The sequence below is a fragment of the Delphinus delphis genome, chromosome 2, assembly GCF_949987515.2.
Source record: "Delphinus delphis chromosome 2, mDelDel1.2, whole genome shotgun sequence".
Taxonomy (NCBI): Eukaryota; Metazoa; Chordata; class Mammalia; order Artiodactyla; family Delphinidae; genus Delphinus; species Delphinus delphis.
The window spans coordinates 25,764,931-25,781,639 of NC_082684.1; the positions used below are offsets into that span (position 1 = coordinate 25,764,931).

Here is a 16,709-nt window from a genome sequence, read left to right on the forward strand (position 1 = left end):
CTGCTTCGTATGGCTTCCAGGATCTTAGTTCCCTGACCAGGGATTGAACCCAGGCCCACGGCAGTGAAAGCGTGGAGTCCCAACCACTGGACCGCCAGGGAATTCCCTACATCTTAGTTTATTTCTTTGCAAATTAAAGGTGCATTGAAAAATAAACTAATGAAGAGAAATGAGAGGTCCAGAGCAGGGGTGTCCCAGGCTGGGAGCAGGCAAGCCTGGCCACCATCGAGCCTAGCCCTTGTCCGGCCGCAGCCAGGTCAGGTTGGGAGATAACCGTCAGCCACTCTGTCAGTACGAAAGCCTGAGTGGTGTCCTGGCAGGAGAGACTAGCCACCTCTGCCTCTCTCCCCAGCAGCCCCCAGCTTGGAGAGCAGTGTTTCCAGCAGCAGCTCAGAGTGGGATGCGGGCTGGCTCTGTGAGGTACTGCAAGTTGATGGCCAGGCTCCCTACAGAACCATCCAGTGCTGGGGCCTCTCCAGCTGGAAAGGAGGCTGATACCTCTCCCAGGTGTTAATACACTTTACAATTCTGTTCCCAAGCTCATTCATCTCTGATGATGTTCCTCTGTCCACCAAGCGGTCACCAATCATTGCAGGAGAGAGAAAGAACAGTGGAAGCAGAGCAAGAAAGCTAGTCAACCACCCTTAGTGACTCTTGAGTTGGCTATTGACTTCCAGGCCCTAGAAGACTGACCCCTTTTCTGTCTGCTGTGTATGGTCTATACCTGACTCCTGTGCACCTGTATGTATGTTTATCCCTAATAGAGGAAGTTGATTACACTGAGATGAATTAGCAGCCCCTCCCCCTGGGATCCCTACTCCTTCCCGCCTGCCCTTCTCTTCTTGGAGGCTGGTCCAAAGGGACACATAATATTGCGAGGGTCTGGGTGGCTCCAAATCCTCCAGCACCAAATCATATACAGTGAACTGAGAAACTCCATTCATTACGACAGGATTAGTTAGAAAAAGGAGGGTAAAGTGAGGGAATAGGGGCACCTTCCAACAGCAGGATGTGATAGAGTGGTAGGATACTTGAGCCCAGAAAAAAGGTGTCTCCTTATTCTTCCCTCTTCCTCCAAAGAGACTGAGGTCAACTTACATAACTTATAAGATATGGAACTGTCCCAATTTCTCTGCTGTCCTGGGGTATCTTCTGGAAGCTGGCCTGGACCCTATGCTGTTTACCCACTTACTATAGCTTGGTAGCTGCCAAATCGCCTTGTGCATATGACAGACAGGGTCCACGTCGGATCCTCCCCCGCCCAGGCTCTTGTCTTCTACTGGGAAGTGTTTGTGTGCATATGACAGACAGGGTCCACGTCGGATCCTCCCCCGCCCAGGCTCTTGTCTTCTACTGGGAAGTGTTTGTGTGCATATGACAGACAGGGTCCACGTGGGATCCTCCCCCGCCCAGGCTCTTGTCTTCTACTGGGAAGTGTTTGTGTGCATATGACAGACAGGGTCCACGTCGGATCCTCCCCCGCCCAGGCTCTTGTCTTCTACTGGGAAGTGTTTGTGTGCATATGACAGACAGGGTCCACGTCGGATCCTCCCCCGCCCAGGCTCTTGTCTTCTACTGGGAAGTGTTTGTGTGCATATGACAGACAGGGTCCACGTCGGATCCTCCCCCGCCCAGGCTCTTGTCTTCTACTGGGAAGTGTTTGTGTGCATATGACAGACAGGGTCCACGTCGGATTCTCCCCCGCCCAGGCTCTTGTCTTCTACTGGGAAGTGTTTGTGTGCATATGACAGACAGGGTCCACGTCGGATTCTCCCCCACCCAGGCTCTTGTCTTCTACTGGGAAGTGTTTGTGTGCATATGACAGACAGGGTCCACGTCGGATCCTCCCCCGCCCAGGCTCTTGTCTTCTACTGGGAAGTGTTTGTGTGCATATGACAGACAGGGTCCATGTCGGATTCTCCCCCGCTCAGGCTCTTGTCTTCTACTGGGAAGTGTTTGTGTGCATATGACAGACAGGGTCCACGTCGGATTCTCCCCCGCCCAGGCTCTTGTCTTCTGCTGGGAGGTGTTTGTGTGCGTATGACAGACAGGGTCCACGTCGGATTCTCCCCCGCCCAGGCTCTTGTCTTCTACTGGGAAGTGTTTGTGTGCATATGACAGACAGGGTCCACGTCGGATTCTCCCCCGCTCAGGCTCTTGTCTTCTACTGGGAAGTGTTTGTGTGCATATGACAGACAGGGTCCACATCGGATCCTCCCCCGCTCAGGCTCTTGTCTTCTACTGGGAAGTGTTTGAACAGCATCTCCAGCTTGTCCTCTTATTTCACCATGATAAGCTTCAGGTACCGTCATCTCTGTGCCCTCAAACTATCAATGAGGCCTTGCACCTTGGACAGCAGATTATCCAGAACTGGCAGAACGCTCCAGCCACTGGTGATCTGACTGAAGGAGGAGACGCCGAAGAGCCTCTGGACAACACCCTGCTGGACACTTGTTCCACGCAGAGGAAGAGGTTGAGCCTATTCTCCAGCAAATATTGGGTTGGCCAGAAAGTTTGTTCAAGTTTTTCCATAAGATGTTATGGAAAACGAACGAACTTTTTGGCCAACCCAATATATATCCCCGTTGTTTAGATGCTCTTCAGATGCTCGAACTGCCTGTGGTTCAGTGGTATTCTCAATGGGGAGACTTGGTTAATGGTAGGAGCTGAGGATAGAAGAAGACGTTGGTCTCAGCCATGTCCGTGGAGGTAACTAGCTGTCGGACACAGGCACGGTCATCAGTAGTGACTTCAGCTCCAGGCTGCAGGACGTCACTCTTCAACAAAGAGTTCAGGTAAACTGGGAGTAGCTTCATGTACTCAAGAAGGATCAACTATCCCACAGAGCAGGGGCTGGCACAGTTCTTTCTGTAACAGGCCAAGATCTGGACACACTGAGTGATGAGAGCGTCACAAATAATTTTCACAGGGCTGTTCAGGAGGCCCCGGTATGCAGACTTGGCCATGTAGTTGATGAGCACGTCAGTCTCACAGTTTCAGTACAGATCAGCCAGCTGGATGCAGCAGTTGAGGGCCAGGTTGTGGATGCGGAGCCATCACTGCCCTGCGCAGCTGGTGTAGAGCAGGGCACACTGCAGGAGGGCTCCACTCTCTTCATTGAGCCGGTCGTCGTGCTTGAACTCCACAGTCACCGTCTCGTCCCCATCCAGCCCAGCCAGCTCCACATCTTTTGTGTTGCTCATGTAGAAAGCCCCAAAGAAATCTACAGCACGGATACCAGTGCTTGTCGGGACCTTCTTTACAGCATCAAAGCCAGTGACCTTCTGTACATTCTGACCAGGTCACTAAGGAACTATTCCTGGTCATTCTCCACCTGAAAGCAAGCATATTTATGGACAGAGCCACCACTTAGCTGGGGTATGACAGAGAGCATGGCCACTTCCACATACTGGCTGGGGAAGAGGAAGAGGTCTACACAGCAGCTTTGGGCCACACACTCTTTGGCCAGTGTCTGACAGGCACCTGTCTGAGGCTGTAACAGAGTCTCCTCCTTGTCTGTGTTGATCAACTTCCTGTCGTCTCTGTTCTTCAGTTTCCCTGGGACCTCTGCGATGGGCAGGGAGGTGTGGAACAGAAATAGCTTCCCTGCACACTCAGCAGCCTTCAGAGCCTCCACGCCAGCCTGGATAACAGGAGCAAATACTGTCTCCGTCTCCCTTGTGTCTGCAAATGTTTCTGGAATCTGATCCAATAAGCCGGTGATGACTGCCCGAGACTCATTGACGTTGACCAGGAAGCCATCCAGCAGTGGCACAAACATGTCACCCACATCAGATACAACCATCATCTGTGGCTGGGCCAATGAGCTCTTCACATTGTAGAAGCAGAGCACCTTACTATAGGTGACAAAGCCAACGTGAATTGCTGACTTTTCTGCTCTGCCCTCCCTAGGCAGAAAGTCTAACAGTGACTTGAGCTCCTCACAGAGGAGCCTAACAAGACCACTCCTGATGCCATTGTAGGAGACATCAGTCATGAAGATAAGGCAGGAGGGCTGGGGAACTTACTGTTCTTGCAGCAATCTACAGTGGCCAAGAATTCATAAGAGCCCAGGGATAGCTCAGGACGGTCATAAGCATCCACACATTTGCCAGTACGATCCGGATGTTGAAAATACTGGGGGGGAACATCGTTGATACAGCTGCAAAAGCAGCACTGGAAATGCCTCCCTCCCTCAATGAACTGCATGAAGGGGCACATGTATGCTTTGCAGCGATTGCAGCACGAAGGACCAGGTTCCCCGTGGTCAGCAATATATGGTGAAGCCTCCTCTTGGGGCAGGCTTGCCAGCAACTTGATGACAGCTGCCAGGGGCTCCTGAGCCTGCTAGACACTTCAGATGTGCAAGGGATATTATAGGATGTGCATCGGATATATCGGGGGCTTGCATTTCCTTGGTCTCTCACCAGGAAGTTGGTGTTGACTAAGGGTGGCACCTGGCCCCATACACCAGCAACCATTGGCTCTGAACTCTGGTTGTTCCTATCATCCTCAGCAACCTGAATAGGGCTCGGGATGGCATCAGGGTACAGGCACTTAGGAGGCAATAGTTGAGGTGTTCCTGGCTGGCTGCCCAAAGTGTCTGCTCCTGGGTAGGGACTTCCATAATTGGGCTGAGGGCCCTGGGCTGGTCCAAAGGAACCATTTTGTTGCAACTGGTAGCCTGGCTGCTGGGAGGAGTGCATAGGTGGTGGTGATCCTGGGAGCCCAGTCATTTGGGTGCCAGAGGGCAGAGCTTGAGGAGGTGAGGACACATGGTTGGGCTCGCTCCCTGGGGGCCCCCCCAAACTCTGTGCAGGCAGGAGTGGACCAGTCATCAGAGGCATTCAAGGACCCCCTGAAGCTGGGATATGAAGCTGGAGGCCTGTGGTGGGACAGATTGCTGGGAAGGCTGGGCCCCAGGATGACCCTGGGCCTGGCTAAGGGGAGAAGCCTGGCCCTGAGAGTAGGAGCCATGCAGACCGGTGTTAGGGAAACTTCCTGAGGTTGAGGCAAGTGGTGTTGGCGGACCATAGGCTAGACCCAGAGCGGGAGGCACTGGGGCCACAGCACCACTGATCTGCATTCTGGCCAGCTGAGCAGTCACCTTTGTACTTGTCAGGGGAGGGCCATAGGGCTGAAGCACAGCTGGCTGGCGGACCACGGGAGCCAGTGGGACTAATCCAAATGGCTGAGACCTAGGGAGCCTCTGCATCTGAACAGTGGAGCTTGGCCCATTCTGTACCTCTCCTTGGCCAAACTGGCCATATGCTGTCTGGCCACAAGGGCCCTGTGTTGTTGAGGCTGGAGGTGCCCCTGGAGAAGGTGGGACTCTTGAAACACCTGGGGGAGGGGTTTGCCCACAGCCTGGCACTGGGCCACTGGAGGCTCCACAGGGGGTGGGGCTGTGGGTCCTGGTTGCCCACCACAGCCAGATTGATGACACCCTGGGTGGACAGGCTGAGGCTCCCCAAATGGCAGCACAGGTGGGGCTGACTGACTTGGTTCCACCCGGCTCCAGATCCAGGTTCGACTTCATTCCTAATGTCAAGGCTCCCAGGCTCCACTTCCAGTTGCCTTAAAATCTTGTATTAAGGCTTCCCTGGTGGCGCAGTGGTTGACAGTCAGCCTGCCGATGCAGGGGACACGGGTTCGTGCCCTGGTCTGGGAAGATCCCACATGCTGCGGAGCGGCTGGGCCCGTGAGCCATGGCCGCTGAGCCTGTGTGTCCGGAGCCTGTGTTCCGCAATGGGAGAGGCCACAACAGTGAGAGGCCCGCGTACCGCAAAAAAAAAAAAAAAAATCTTATATTAAATAGTCTATTACTTGCCCTTTAGTTTGTGATTTTTCTACTGTGAAAAGTTAGTCTTGTTTAACGGTTATGAGCATATTCTCTGTAGTTAGATGAGCTTAGCAGACAGATACTGTCTGAATTTTGATTTGAGGCATTATATTGCCCTTTTTTAAAAAAAATACTAGTTCTGACTTTTTTCCTCTTTTGGCTCTATCTTCATGGGTATTATTGAGAACCTGGGAAGAGGTTAGTTATAGCGGGCAATTAGAATCTGATGTCCCTTAATATAGGGAAGTAAGTACTTAGGATTTTGAACCAGGTATCCCTTATCCTAGATAAGACAGTCAACAATATTCCAAATGCACAAAATTGACAAAGTGGGGAGCCATTTTTTAAAATTTGCTAAAGACGTAAAAGTTTGCAGGCTATGCCAACATATAAAAACCTGTTCAGTAAGTGCAGAAAAGAAGTTCTAAGAATTTTAACATAGAGTCTGTATCTGTTAAATTTCTTTCAGTTGATAGCAACTGACTCTAGCTAAACAAAAAGGTGATTTGTTGCAAGGATGATAGGTATACAACAAAAGAAAAAGAAAAGGGAGGAATTGATGAACAACTCAGAAAAGGTAAAATGGCAGGAAATAACACAGCGCTTGACACCTTGGCAACAGGAGTTTATGGACCTTTTCTCCAGGACGTTGGCAGTCCAGTGTCCTTCAGACTCCTTCCCCACTGAAATTTTAAATCCCCACAAGAGAGGGTTGTTGGGTTCATTTTGGCATAGGTGCCTACTGCTGTGCCAGTCAGTTATGACCCAGGAAATCGGTCATATTGCACAGATGTGACCACCAGGGACCCACCCCTGGTATAAGGGAGTATTCCCAGAGAAGGGAGACCGATGCAAACTGGGTTGCCTTTCCAGTTCATGTCAACTACAAAGCCAGAGAGGAAGGCACGGTGTTACAGGCCTAGAACATGTTAGAGGTGGAACAGAGCTCAGAAAAAGACGTGGAATTTGTGGCAGAACTGCACTGGTACGCCAATCTCCTATTACATCCGTCTGTCATACCTTGATGCTTATCTAGAGATAGGGAAGTGCTACAGAGCTGTGAGTGGCAAGTGAAAATAATAACTCCTGTGCAGAACATCACTGCCCAGAGTGCACAGGATGACACTGACTGAAATCCTGCAATGCATATATACTTGGAGGTCTGCATTTTTGAGTTTTCAATAGGAATATGGTAATGTCAAAATATAGGTTTGTTTCACAGCTGGCTTTGGAAGCACTCCTTAGTCCATTCCATATGAGTTACTTACCAACAGAAATTCGGGAACTTATCCTGATTGCAAGATAAAATGTGGACTCCCTGCTTTTCAAAATTTGCCTGCCAAGAAAATGAAGACACTTCTGGAAATATATGTTCAGAGTGTGGCACAGCTTGTGTGATGGGCATGAAGCTCCAAACTATTTTCTCTAGTATGAGTGGTAAGCAGTAGTGAGAGGCTAGTATATTTTCAGTAAAATTCCAATAAAGAACCATTTCAGCAGAACTTATTTTAAGGAACAACACAGCATATCACTGGAAATGAATAGGGTTCATTTAAAGGAAAAGACATTACAGTCCTTTGATTGCTGATGCATAATGGGTGGTTCATATTGGACATTAATTTTTAAAATAATGTCCCAAGCTGTCTACCAGTTGGGCAGGTTCTGTTGTGATAGGCAGGTTCTGTCATCCTGCTGTCACATTAAGCGGGAATGTGTTTATTTGCTTTAAAAAATCATGCTTATGTGATTTTGTATCTATGTCAGGAATGTAAGCTTCTGTTTTCCAATAATTACTTCCCCAAAATTGCATAGTTACTTTGTGTCCTTTCATGGGATTCTCGAAACCTCTGCTCAGGATTATTCCTTCTAAGTCATTTTACAGAGTAATGAAAACCCCCTTTTTTTTTTCTTTTCTGAAACTAAAGAGAGAATACAATACATTTTCCAGGACTTTCTTTTGCTGCAAAGGACACTCTTAGGACGATTAGCGGAATCTAAATAAAGTACGTATTAGTATTCTAGCAATTTCCTGATTTTGATCATTGTTCTGTAGTTATGTAAAAGAATATCTTTGTTTTTAGAAATATGCACTGAAGTATTAAAAGATAAAGGTACAGTATAACTGCAACTGACTCACAAATGGTTCATGAAGAAATTCTCCATCATTCTGTCTCTCTCTGCACACACACACACACACACACACACACACACACACTCACTCACACTTATTTTTTCCTGAACCAATTGAGGGTAGGATATGTGCATTATGTCTCTTTACCTCTGTCTTAGTTCAGGCTGCTATAACAAAATACCATAGATGGGGTGGCTTAAACAACAGATATTTATTTCTCATGATTCTGGAGGCTGGTAAGTCCAAGATCAGAGGTGCTGGCAGGTTCAGTTCTTTGCGAGAACCCTCTTCCTGGCTTGTAGACAGCCACTTTCTCATAGTATGCTCACATGGCCTTTCCTCAGTGGAGATCTCTGTCTTCTCTTCTTATTAGAGCACTAATCACATCGAGAGGGTCCCACCCTCATCACCTAAACGTAATTATCTCCCAAAGGCCCAACCTTCAAATACCTTCACACTGGGGGTTTAGGGCTTTAACATATGAATGGGGTTAGAGACACAAACACTCAGCCTCTAACATTCTGCCCATGGCCCTCCTAAAAGTCATGTTTTATGGTGTGTGCTTAGTCGACTTTAAAAAAATTTCTTCCTTTGCCTTTTTTTTTTCCTTCTTCATTTTCTAGAAAAAATATTACTGTTCAGGCAAATGTGTCTTGGTATTCATTGGTGTTCTTAAACTTCTCTTGAATAATAATACAGAGTGTCACACTCGTGTCTGCTTAATGTGAAATTTTTTGACCTGGAGGGAGTGATATGCTAATATTTTTCTTGATTGCCTTGTCGACAGTGTAATTCTCAAGTTAGAGTGACTGAAAGGCCTCTTAAGAGCCCTCTTGCATGGTGAATCCGGAATATGAAATATTCTGTAAGGGTTTGTAGCCTGTGTTTGTTTAGAGTGAACTTGATCTCCAGTCCAGTTGAGACTAGAAGGTATCAGATATGGGTTCTAGAAATGTTCTAATATTAATTTTATAATCATCATAAGTTAACCCCTTCTGTGACAGAGCAAAGAGCATAATGTGTATTTTCATTTACAAATACTTGTTGAGCTCCTATAAGGTGCCACTTTCTGTAATACTAATAGTAATAAAAGGAAACGTTATTATTTTTCCTTTTTTTTTTTGGCCAGTCCACGCAGCTTGCAGGATCTTAGTTCCCCAACCAGGGATCAAACCCATGCCCTTGGCAGTGAAAGCTCGGAGTCTAACCACTGGACTGCCAGGGAGTTCCCAAAAGGAAACATTATTGAGTACTTATTATTTGTTAGCACTTAATAAATACTATCCTGAGTGCTAGTTGTGCAGTGAACAAAATAAGCCTGGTGCTTTCCCTTATAGAATATTATACACGTATAAGATGGTAATACCATTATTTTTATTTGAATCATGTCAGAGATAGCATTTAGCATCTGCATTTGAAGATCAAGTAATTTTGTTTTCTCTAAGACCTTTTCACCTATCAGAAGTTTGCATGTCAGTTGGTCTGTCCATTCTGACTCTGTGAATGATCATAGTGAACTGTGCTTTGAGGCCACATTGTAAAAGTTACTTCATAGTTGAATCTCAGTTCCTTAAAATGCATTTAATTTTATTAAGTGAGGCTATGATAGAATCACACAATATTTAAAAGCAAACTAATGATTTAACTTTCTCCTTCCTAGTCAGTCCAACCAACTGTATAAATATACTTGGTCTTGCTGGTTTGGGTGTGTCTGAAATAAAGGTGGATCTCCTTTTAAAGAGATCCACCCACAGCATTCCTGGCATATAAATCTGCCACACATTTGTTAGAGACTTAGGAGCTCTGAAAATTGCCTTACTTTTTACTAGTATGTTCAGTTGAGAGAAAATAGTGTAAACAATTTCAGAGTTACAGTGAGTTGGGTACTGGTGTGTTCTTATGGCAAAGTATTTTTAGATATAGTTTTTTAAAAAGATAATCAGGGGCTTCCCTGGAGGCGCAGTGGTTAAGAATCCACCTGCCAGTGCAGGGGACGTGGGTTCAAGCCCTGGTCCGGGAAAATCCCACATGCCACAGAGCAGCTAAGCCCATGTGGCACAACTACTGAGCCTGCACCCTAGAGCCCGTGAGCCACAACTACTGAGCCCACATGCCACAGCTACTGAAGCCCGCATACTTAGAGCCCGCGCTCGGCAACAAGAGAAGCCACCGCGATGAGAAGGCCGCACACCGCAGGGAAGACCCAGTGCAGCCCAAAATAAATAAATAAAATAAATAAATTTATTAAAAAACAAGATAATCAGAATGTTATTTTTCTTGTGTTTTAAGTGCTCTTGATTTTGCTTTTTCCAGGTTAATTGCTTGCTTACATGTTATTACTAATTTTTAAACAATTTTCTATATTCAGATATTGGTTCATTTTTAGCTATTCTGTTCTAAACACATTACAACTTTGCTCCTGCATGAAAGTTTAAGCAGTAAATGTTAGCACAGAATTCCACCACTGGGGAAGAGATTGATGAAGACCTAAGTCAGTTTTATGAATAGTTTTCAGAGGTTCTTTAGGCCATCAAATTGAATCATTACCAACAGATTTCATGTATCATGCCTATCCAAGTGTCTTTCCTTTGTCAAATACAGTAATTTGTTTCCAAACTGTTCTAACTTGTAGCATTCTAGTAGCTTTCCCAAACTAATATTTAGCTCTTCGATCAGGTTGCCTGAGAGGCCAAGAAAGAATCTTTTATTCCTTTCGAATTCTTCTTAACTCTAGTACAGTGCTCAGTAGAAAATATGTTCCTGGTAAATTGTGACTGACCATCCTCACAGCAATGTGTTGTTTCAGAGTTAAGATTAAAGTTGACGCAGAAACTACTTTAGTGGAATTTTTCTGTAAAACAACATTTCCATTAAAATTGACCAAAGAGTAAACAGCTTTCAGCTATGAGATCAAAGTACAGTACCTTGGTGTTTGTATGTTAAAATTTGGATATCCCTAAAGAGGAAAGTAGGGATAATCTTATGTTTGGAAAAGGTCACTTGGTCAAGATGAAGGAGGACAGAATGATTTCAGGACTGTTAGTGATCACTCTAACAGTTTTTCCCCTTGTGTTGGATTTCACTTTCTTCCTGCGTTATACAGTGCTGGATCACTTAATGTAAGCGTTTTATTTTTGTGAATAATTTATTTGTGTTACCACTGACAACAAAGCTAGTATAAACTATGTGTTTCCATAGATGCCTAGTGCTAATAATTATTTGAAATGCTGTGGCTTGGTGGCTTTAAGAATATTTAGCAGTAAAACATTTACAAATATTTTATTTTATTCTAAAACTGAATTTACTTTCGATTATTTGTAAGCTAATATACTATTTTCAGGATAGGCTTTCTCTTTGTTTTATATTTTTTATTTTCTTCATTAGGACAAAGAAAATTATGCATTCTCTAAGCATAGCATTTTAGGATCTCTTGCATAAAATCAAGTGATAGAAATCAGTGTTAAGCGTTGTTCTTACACAGTCCTTCTCCCCTTGCTTTTCTTTGCTGTTCATCTGAAGTATGTATAACTTAAAACTTATTTCCACAGAAAAAAATTAGGCCCCGCTTAGAACTTAGCAGATGTTTGGTAGTGGTGGTGGTGGGGGGTTGACAATTACTTAGAGAATTCTGAAGGTATGCAAATCTGTAAGGACTCAGATTTTAAGTAGCACTCTTTTTGTTACCATGACTGAAAGAAACATTTTTAACCTCCCTTTTAGATACATCATGTTACACAAAATGGAGGACTATATAAAAGACCGTTTAATGAAGGTTTTGAAGAGACGCCAATGCTGGTTGCTGTGCTTACTTATGTGGGGTATGGTGTCCTCACTCTCTTTGGATATCTTCGAGATTTCTTAAGGCATTGGAGAATTGAAAAGTGTCACCATGCAACAGAAAGAGAAGAACAAAAGGTAATTGTTAGTCTTTGATTCTGTAAATGGAAGCCTCTTATCTTGCGGTTTTCACTCATTTTTTTCTTTAGATATTTGGGTATACATTAAAATAAAAAATATTCTAGATGCAGTTAAATGAAAACACTCCACAAGGGAAGCTAAAAACAAGGGTAAAGCCATGGAGAAACCAAAGCATTTAACATGTTTTAATTTAATCATCACAAAAATCTATTCTTATTTTATGGACAAGAAAGCTAAAAAAAAAAAAAAAAAAAAAAAAAAAAAAAAAAAAGAAAGCTAAAGTTCCCAGGTTAAGTAACATTTCCCAAGATGCCTAATGTCAGAGCTGGTATGTGGACACAGTTCTGTGAAGAGCCAGAAGTCGTGTCCTTTCTGTTCACAATACCATACTGTATCCCAAGTTGTGTCTACAGTCTTCTGGAAAGATTGTGTTCTTCAGAACTCATGTTGTGTTTTCACATAGGCACATTACACATACATGTCTGGTTCATAGATCGCCTCTTCTCCACAAAAAAACAAGCCCTGAAGCAGAATTTGGCTGAGCTACTCTGTTTCTGTGGAAAACTATCTTGTTTTAGTAATGGTAAACAGATGATACTGATTGTCTCTGGGGAGGAGGACGGCATTCACCTCACTTCACTTTTCTCTGCATACTCCTTTATGCCTCTAGAGTTTTGTACAGTATACATGTATTATCTACTCTTTAAAAAAAATAGTTGTAAGTCAACTGTACTCCAATAAGATTAAAGAAAATAAAACAACCTAATTTGTCCTGGACTAAGGAACACTATGTTCTTTCCCAAACCAAAATATTTCTTTATGGGCATTTTTTTTAATGCTTTAAATTTTATTATTTAAAATGATAAAAGATTTTCTTTATCCCATAATAAAGTTTTTTTTCATTAAAAAAATTAATTAAATTAGAGTGAAAAATGCCTGATTTTATGAAAAACAAACTTGTTTGTTCTTGGCATGTGAAGTATAGAGAGGGTTGTCCTCTAGCCCAGGGAATGCACTAGATTAGAGAAGGGATTCAGAAGTTAGAAATTTTTTGTCTATCATACGTCTCACTTTCATGGGACATTAGAGGAGAGAGGCAGATGTGGTGGCATTAAGATCAACACTGAGAGGGGAGCCAGTAAACACTGGGAATGGATGATGGAGACATGGGAAGGGGGAGAAAGCACCAAGAAACATGGGAAAGGAAAGGACCTCATCATCTACTAGGAAGCCAAAACCAATCAGCATAGGGATTGAGGATCCTGAAGCTGGGAGAACTGAGGATCCAGGCGTTCTTCTCTCATCTCATCCATTCTGCACCCTTCGCAGCCCTGGTACCACAAGTTGGCCCTCTTTCTCATTGCCCTGAAATGCCTACAAGTTCATTTCATTAAGAAGGTATGTTTTGGATAACTAATAAGAACCTGCTGTGTATATATTAAAAAAAAAAGATATTTTTTTGCTAAAACAAGCAAAGCCCTGCATTCAGAACTTGGTCCAGTAGGCGAAACTAATTTTCATCATTGAAAAAAAATTAAATTTCTTTGATTCACTTTTTTCTACCCCTGTACATCCCAAACAGATTTCCTGGTAGGGTGCGTCCACAATATGTTGATTTTTTTACATCCCTTAGGTATGGCCTACTTGCTATAGGTTACTAGCTTACTATGTACTTACTGTGTTGTACAGTATTACAATGATTTGTGTACAAACCAACATCTTCCTGCTAGACTGAGGTGATGGTGGCTGTGACTGATGGGGGCTAAAGTTTTATTCATATATTCAAACTAGAAAGTCTTTATATACAGGGACCTCTCATAGTGTCTAAACACTATAGAGACCTAATAATTGACATGTAGAGATGGGGGTTGGGGGGAGTGCTGACTGTGGTGTAGACAGCGTTCCTGCTGAGGGGATAGAAGTGTACGCAAAGGCATGAGGAATGTTTGGGAGAACCTGGAAAGTGAATGTATGAGAAATTGTGTTTTGAATGTTTGGTAGGCAATGAGGAGTCATGGGCATTTTTGAGCAGGGGAGTGACTGGAGAGTTTGCACAGCTGGTGCTGTCTCAAAGTGTGATGAACGAATGAGTGAACCGATGGGGATGCATCTGAATTATTTTGTGAATGAGGACATTATCTTTGGAACTTTTTCATGTCTCTAGAGGGTAAATTGACTGTTTAAGTATTGGGGCTGCCTGTGTGTACTTAACTTTGTGTAAAAGAATTGGAGGGGTCTTCCCTGGTGGCACAGTGGTTAAGAATCTGCCCGCCACATGAATGGGTAAAGAAGATGTGGCATATATATACAATGGAATATTACTCAGCCATAAAAAGAAACGACATTGAGTTATTTGTAGTGAAGTGGATAGACCAAGAGTCTGTCATACAGAGTGAAGTAAGTCAGAAAGAGAAAAACAAATACCGTATGCTAACACATACATATGGAATATATATTTTAAAAATGTACTGATGAACCTAGTTGCAGGGCAGGAATAAAGATGTAGACATAGAAAATGGACTTGAGGACATGGGGTGGGAGGACGAAGCTGGGGCGAAGTGAGAGTAGCATCCACATATATACACTACCGAATGTAAAATAGTTGGCTGGTGGGAAGCAGCAGCATAGTACAAGGAGATCGGCACGGTGCTTTGAGATGACCTAGAGGGGTGGGATAGGGAAGGTGGGAGGGAGGCTCAGGAGGGAGGGGATGTGGGGACATGTGTATGCACGTGACTGATTCGCTTTGTTGTGCAACAGAGGCTAGCACAGTATTGTGAAACAATTATACTCCAATAAAGATCTATTTTAAAGAAAAAAAAAAAAGAAGAATCATCCTCCTGCCAATGCAGGGAACACGGGTTTGATCCCTGGTCCAGGAAGATCCCACATGCTGTGGAGCAACTAAGCCCGTGCGCCACAACTACTGAGCCTGCACTCTAGAGCCCTCGGGCCACAACTACTGAGCCTATGTGCCACAACTACTGAAGCCCATGCGCCTAGAGCCCATGCTCTGCAACGAAGAGTAGCCCCGCTCGCCGCTACTAGAGAAAAGACAGCATGCAGTAACGAAGACCCAACACAGCCAAAAATAAATTACTTAAATAAAGTAAATTAAAAAAAAAAAAGGATTGGAACACGTGGATTTTCTTCTTAAGTAGTTTCTAATTTTGTTGAGGGAACACAAACACTTCAAAATTATGGGCCTTTGCAAAGCACTATGCAGGTAAATAGTACTTGAATTGTATGCAGATGTAGAACAAAAAAGTAAACTGAGTAGCATAGAGTTAATCAGGAAATAATTCTTTTTTTAAAAAATTAATTAATTTTAATTTTTGGCTGTGTTGGGTCTTTGTTGCTGCGTGCGAGCTTTCTCTAGTTGCGGCGAGTGGGAGCTACTCTTTGTTGTGGTACGTGGGCTTCTCATTGCAGTGGTTTCTCTTGTTGTGGAGCACGGGCTTCAGGTTTACGGGCTTCAGTAGTCGTGACACACGGGCTCAGTAGTTGTGGCTCTTGGGTTCTAGAGCACAGGCTCAGTAGTTGTGGTGCACGGGCTTAGTTGCTCCGTGCCATGTGGGATCTTCCTGGACTAGGGCTCAAACCTGTGTCCCCTGCATTGGCAGGTGGATTCTTAACCACTGTGCCACCAGGGAAGTCCCCAGGAAATAATTCTTGAAAGAAGTAATAGGAGGAAATATGTAGGATGGAGGGGGACATTTGCCTCTAGAATTTGTTTAGGGGAGGACTGTACTAGTTTATTCAAATTCATTTTAGTAGGATTTTCACAGAAGATAATATTAGCAGTTAAAACAGCGGAATTCTGCCATTTTCTTATAAAAATTCAGCTATGAGAAGGGAGGGAAGGCTCATTTAGCGTTATGGCAGATTGTGTTTGTTTTCTGATGCTGGTTTAGATGTAGTGAGAGGGATAGGCCAGTTTTTAAGTGTTACACTGGGAAGAGGTGAGGGAAAGTGCTTGCTTAGGATCATAAAATGCAAATATAATGTTGCTACTTTCTCATTTCTCTGAGTGAGTAGTGTTCATAACCACATCCTTATTTTCTCCCTCATTCCATTATAAAAGAGAGCCTGTTTAAACTATTTATACAAGTTCTTCATATGTTGCTTTGGGTAGAAATGAACCACATGGTCATGCTAATAAAGATGAGTTAGCATAAATGTGTTCTATTTTATATAAATTGCTAAAATTATTGGAATTCTTTACTGCTTGATCTTCTGTTATTGGTGGTGTTTTGGATAAAAATGTTTTCTCTCAGTCTGGTTTCTTTTTTGTGTGAGGTGAGGCTAGTAGTTCAGAAACATGTATGTGATAGGTATAGTAAAAGCTTGAATTAATAAAAACGTTCTAGTATCTAGATAGGAAATACCTAGAAATCTAAGGAGTAAATTGTGGTAGATAGTTACCACACACTTACTAAACTTTAACATTTGCCTCTACAGTTCATGATCATATATTCAGAAATGGGAGGGATAGGATACTGGGAAGGGACATTATATGTCTATATCTTGATATATTTTAATTTTCAAGATACAAAAGAATTAAAATACATTAATTCAAATTCCTGGAAGGATTTATTCTTGACCTCCTTCAAAAAGTAGCTTACTAAGAATATTCTGATAATTGTCACTTTAGCAGTATCTTTGGAAACAATGAGTATAGTTGCTTGATATATTAAGCTGGGGGATTATCAATTGGTTTGTCTTTTTTAGTTCTGTGGGTTTAAAAAGAGCTCTACTTTCCATAGTTTTGTGGTAAGTGTGGAGCCCAGGACAGCAGTCAAGCAGTCACCTTTTTTC

General features: G+C 43.6%; 1 protein-coding gene and 1 pseudogene across 1 annotated transcript in view; one reads left to right on the forward strand and one right to left on the reverse strand.

Annotated features, from left to right (window-relative positions):
• Window positions 1-16,709, forward strand: part of SPTLC2 (serine palmitoyltransferase long chain base subunit 2) — a 112,620-nt gene that overhangs the window by 15,737 nt on the left and 80,174 nt on the right. Inside the window, exon 2 of the mRNA XM_060004119.1 lies at window positions 11,694-11,888. Coding sequence (XP_059860102.1) covers window positions 11,694-11,888 — 195 coding nt within the window. The remainder of the gene's footprint in view (window positions 1-11,693; window positions 11,889-16,709) is intronic.
• LOC132419471 (protein transport protein Sec24C-like) lies at window positions 936-5,254 on the reverse strand (annotated as a pseudogene).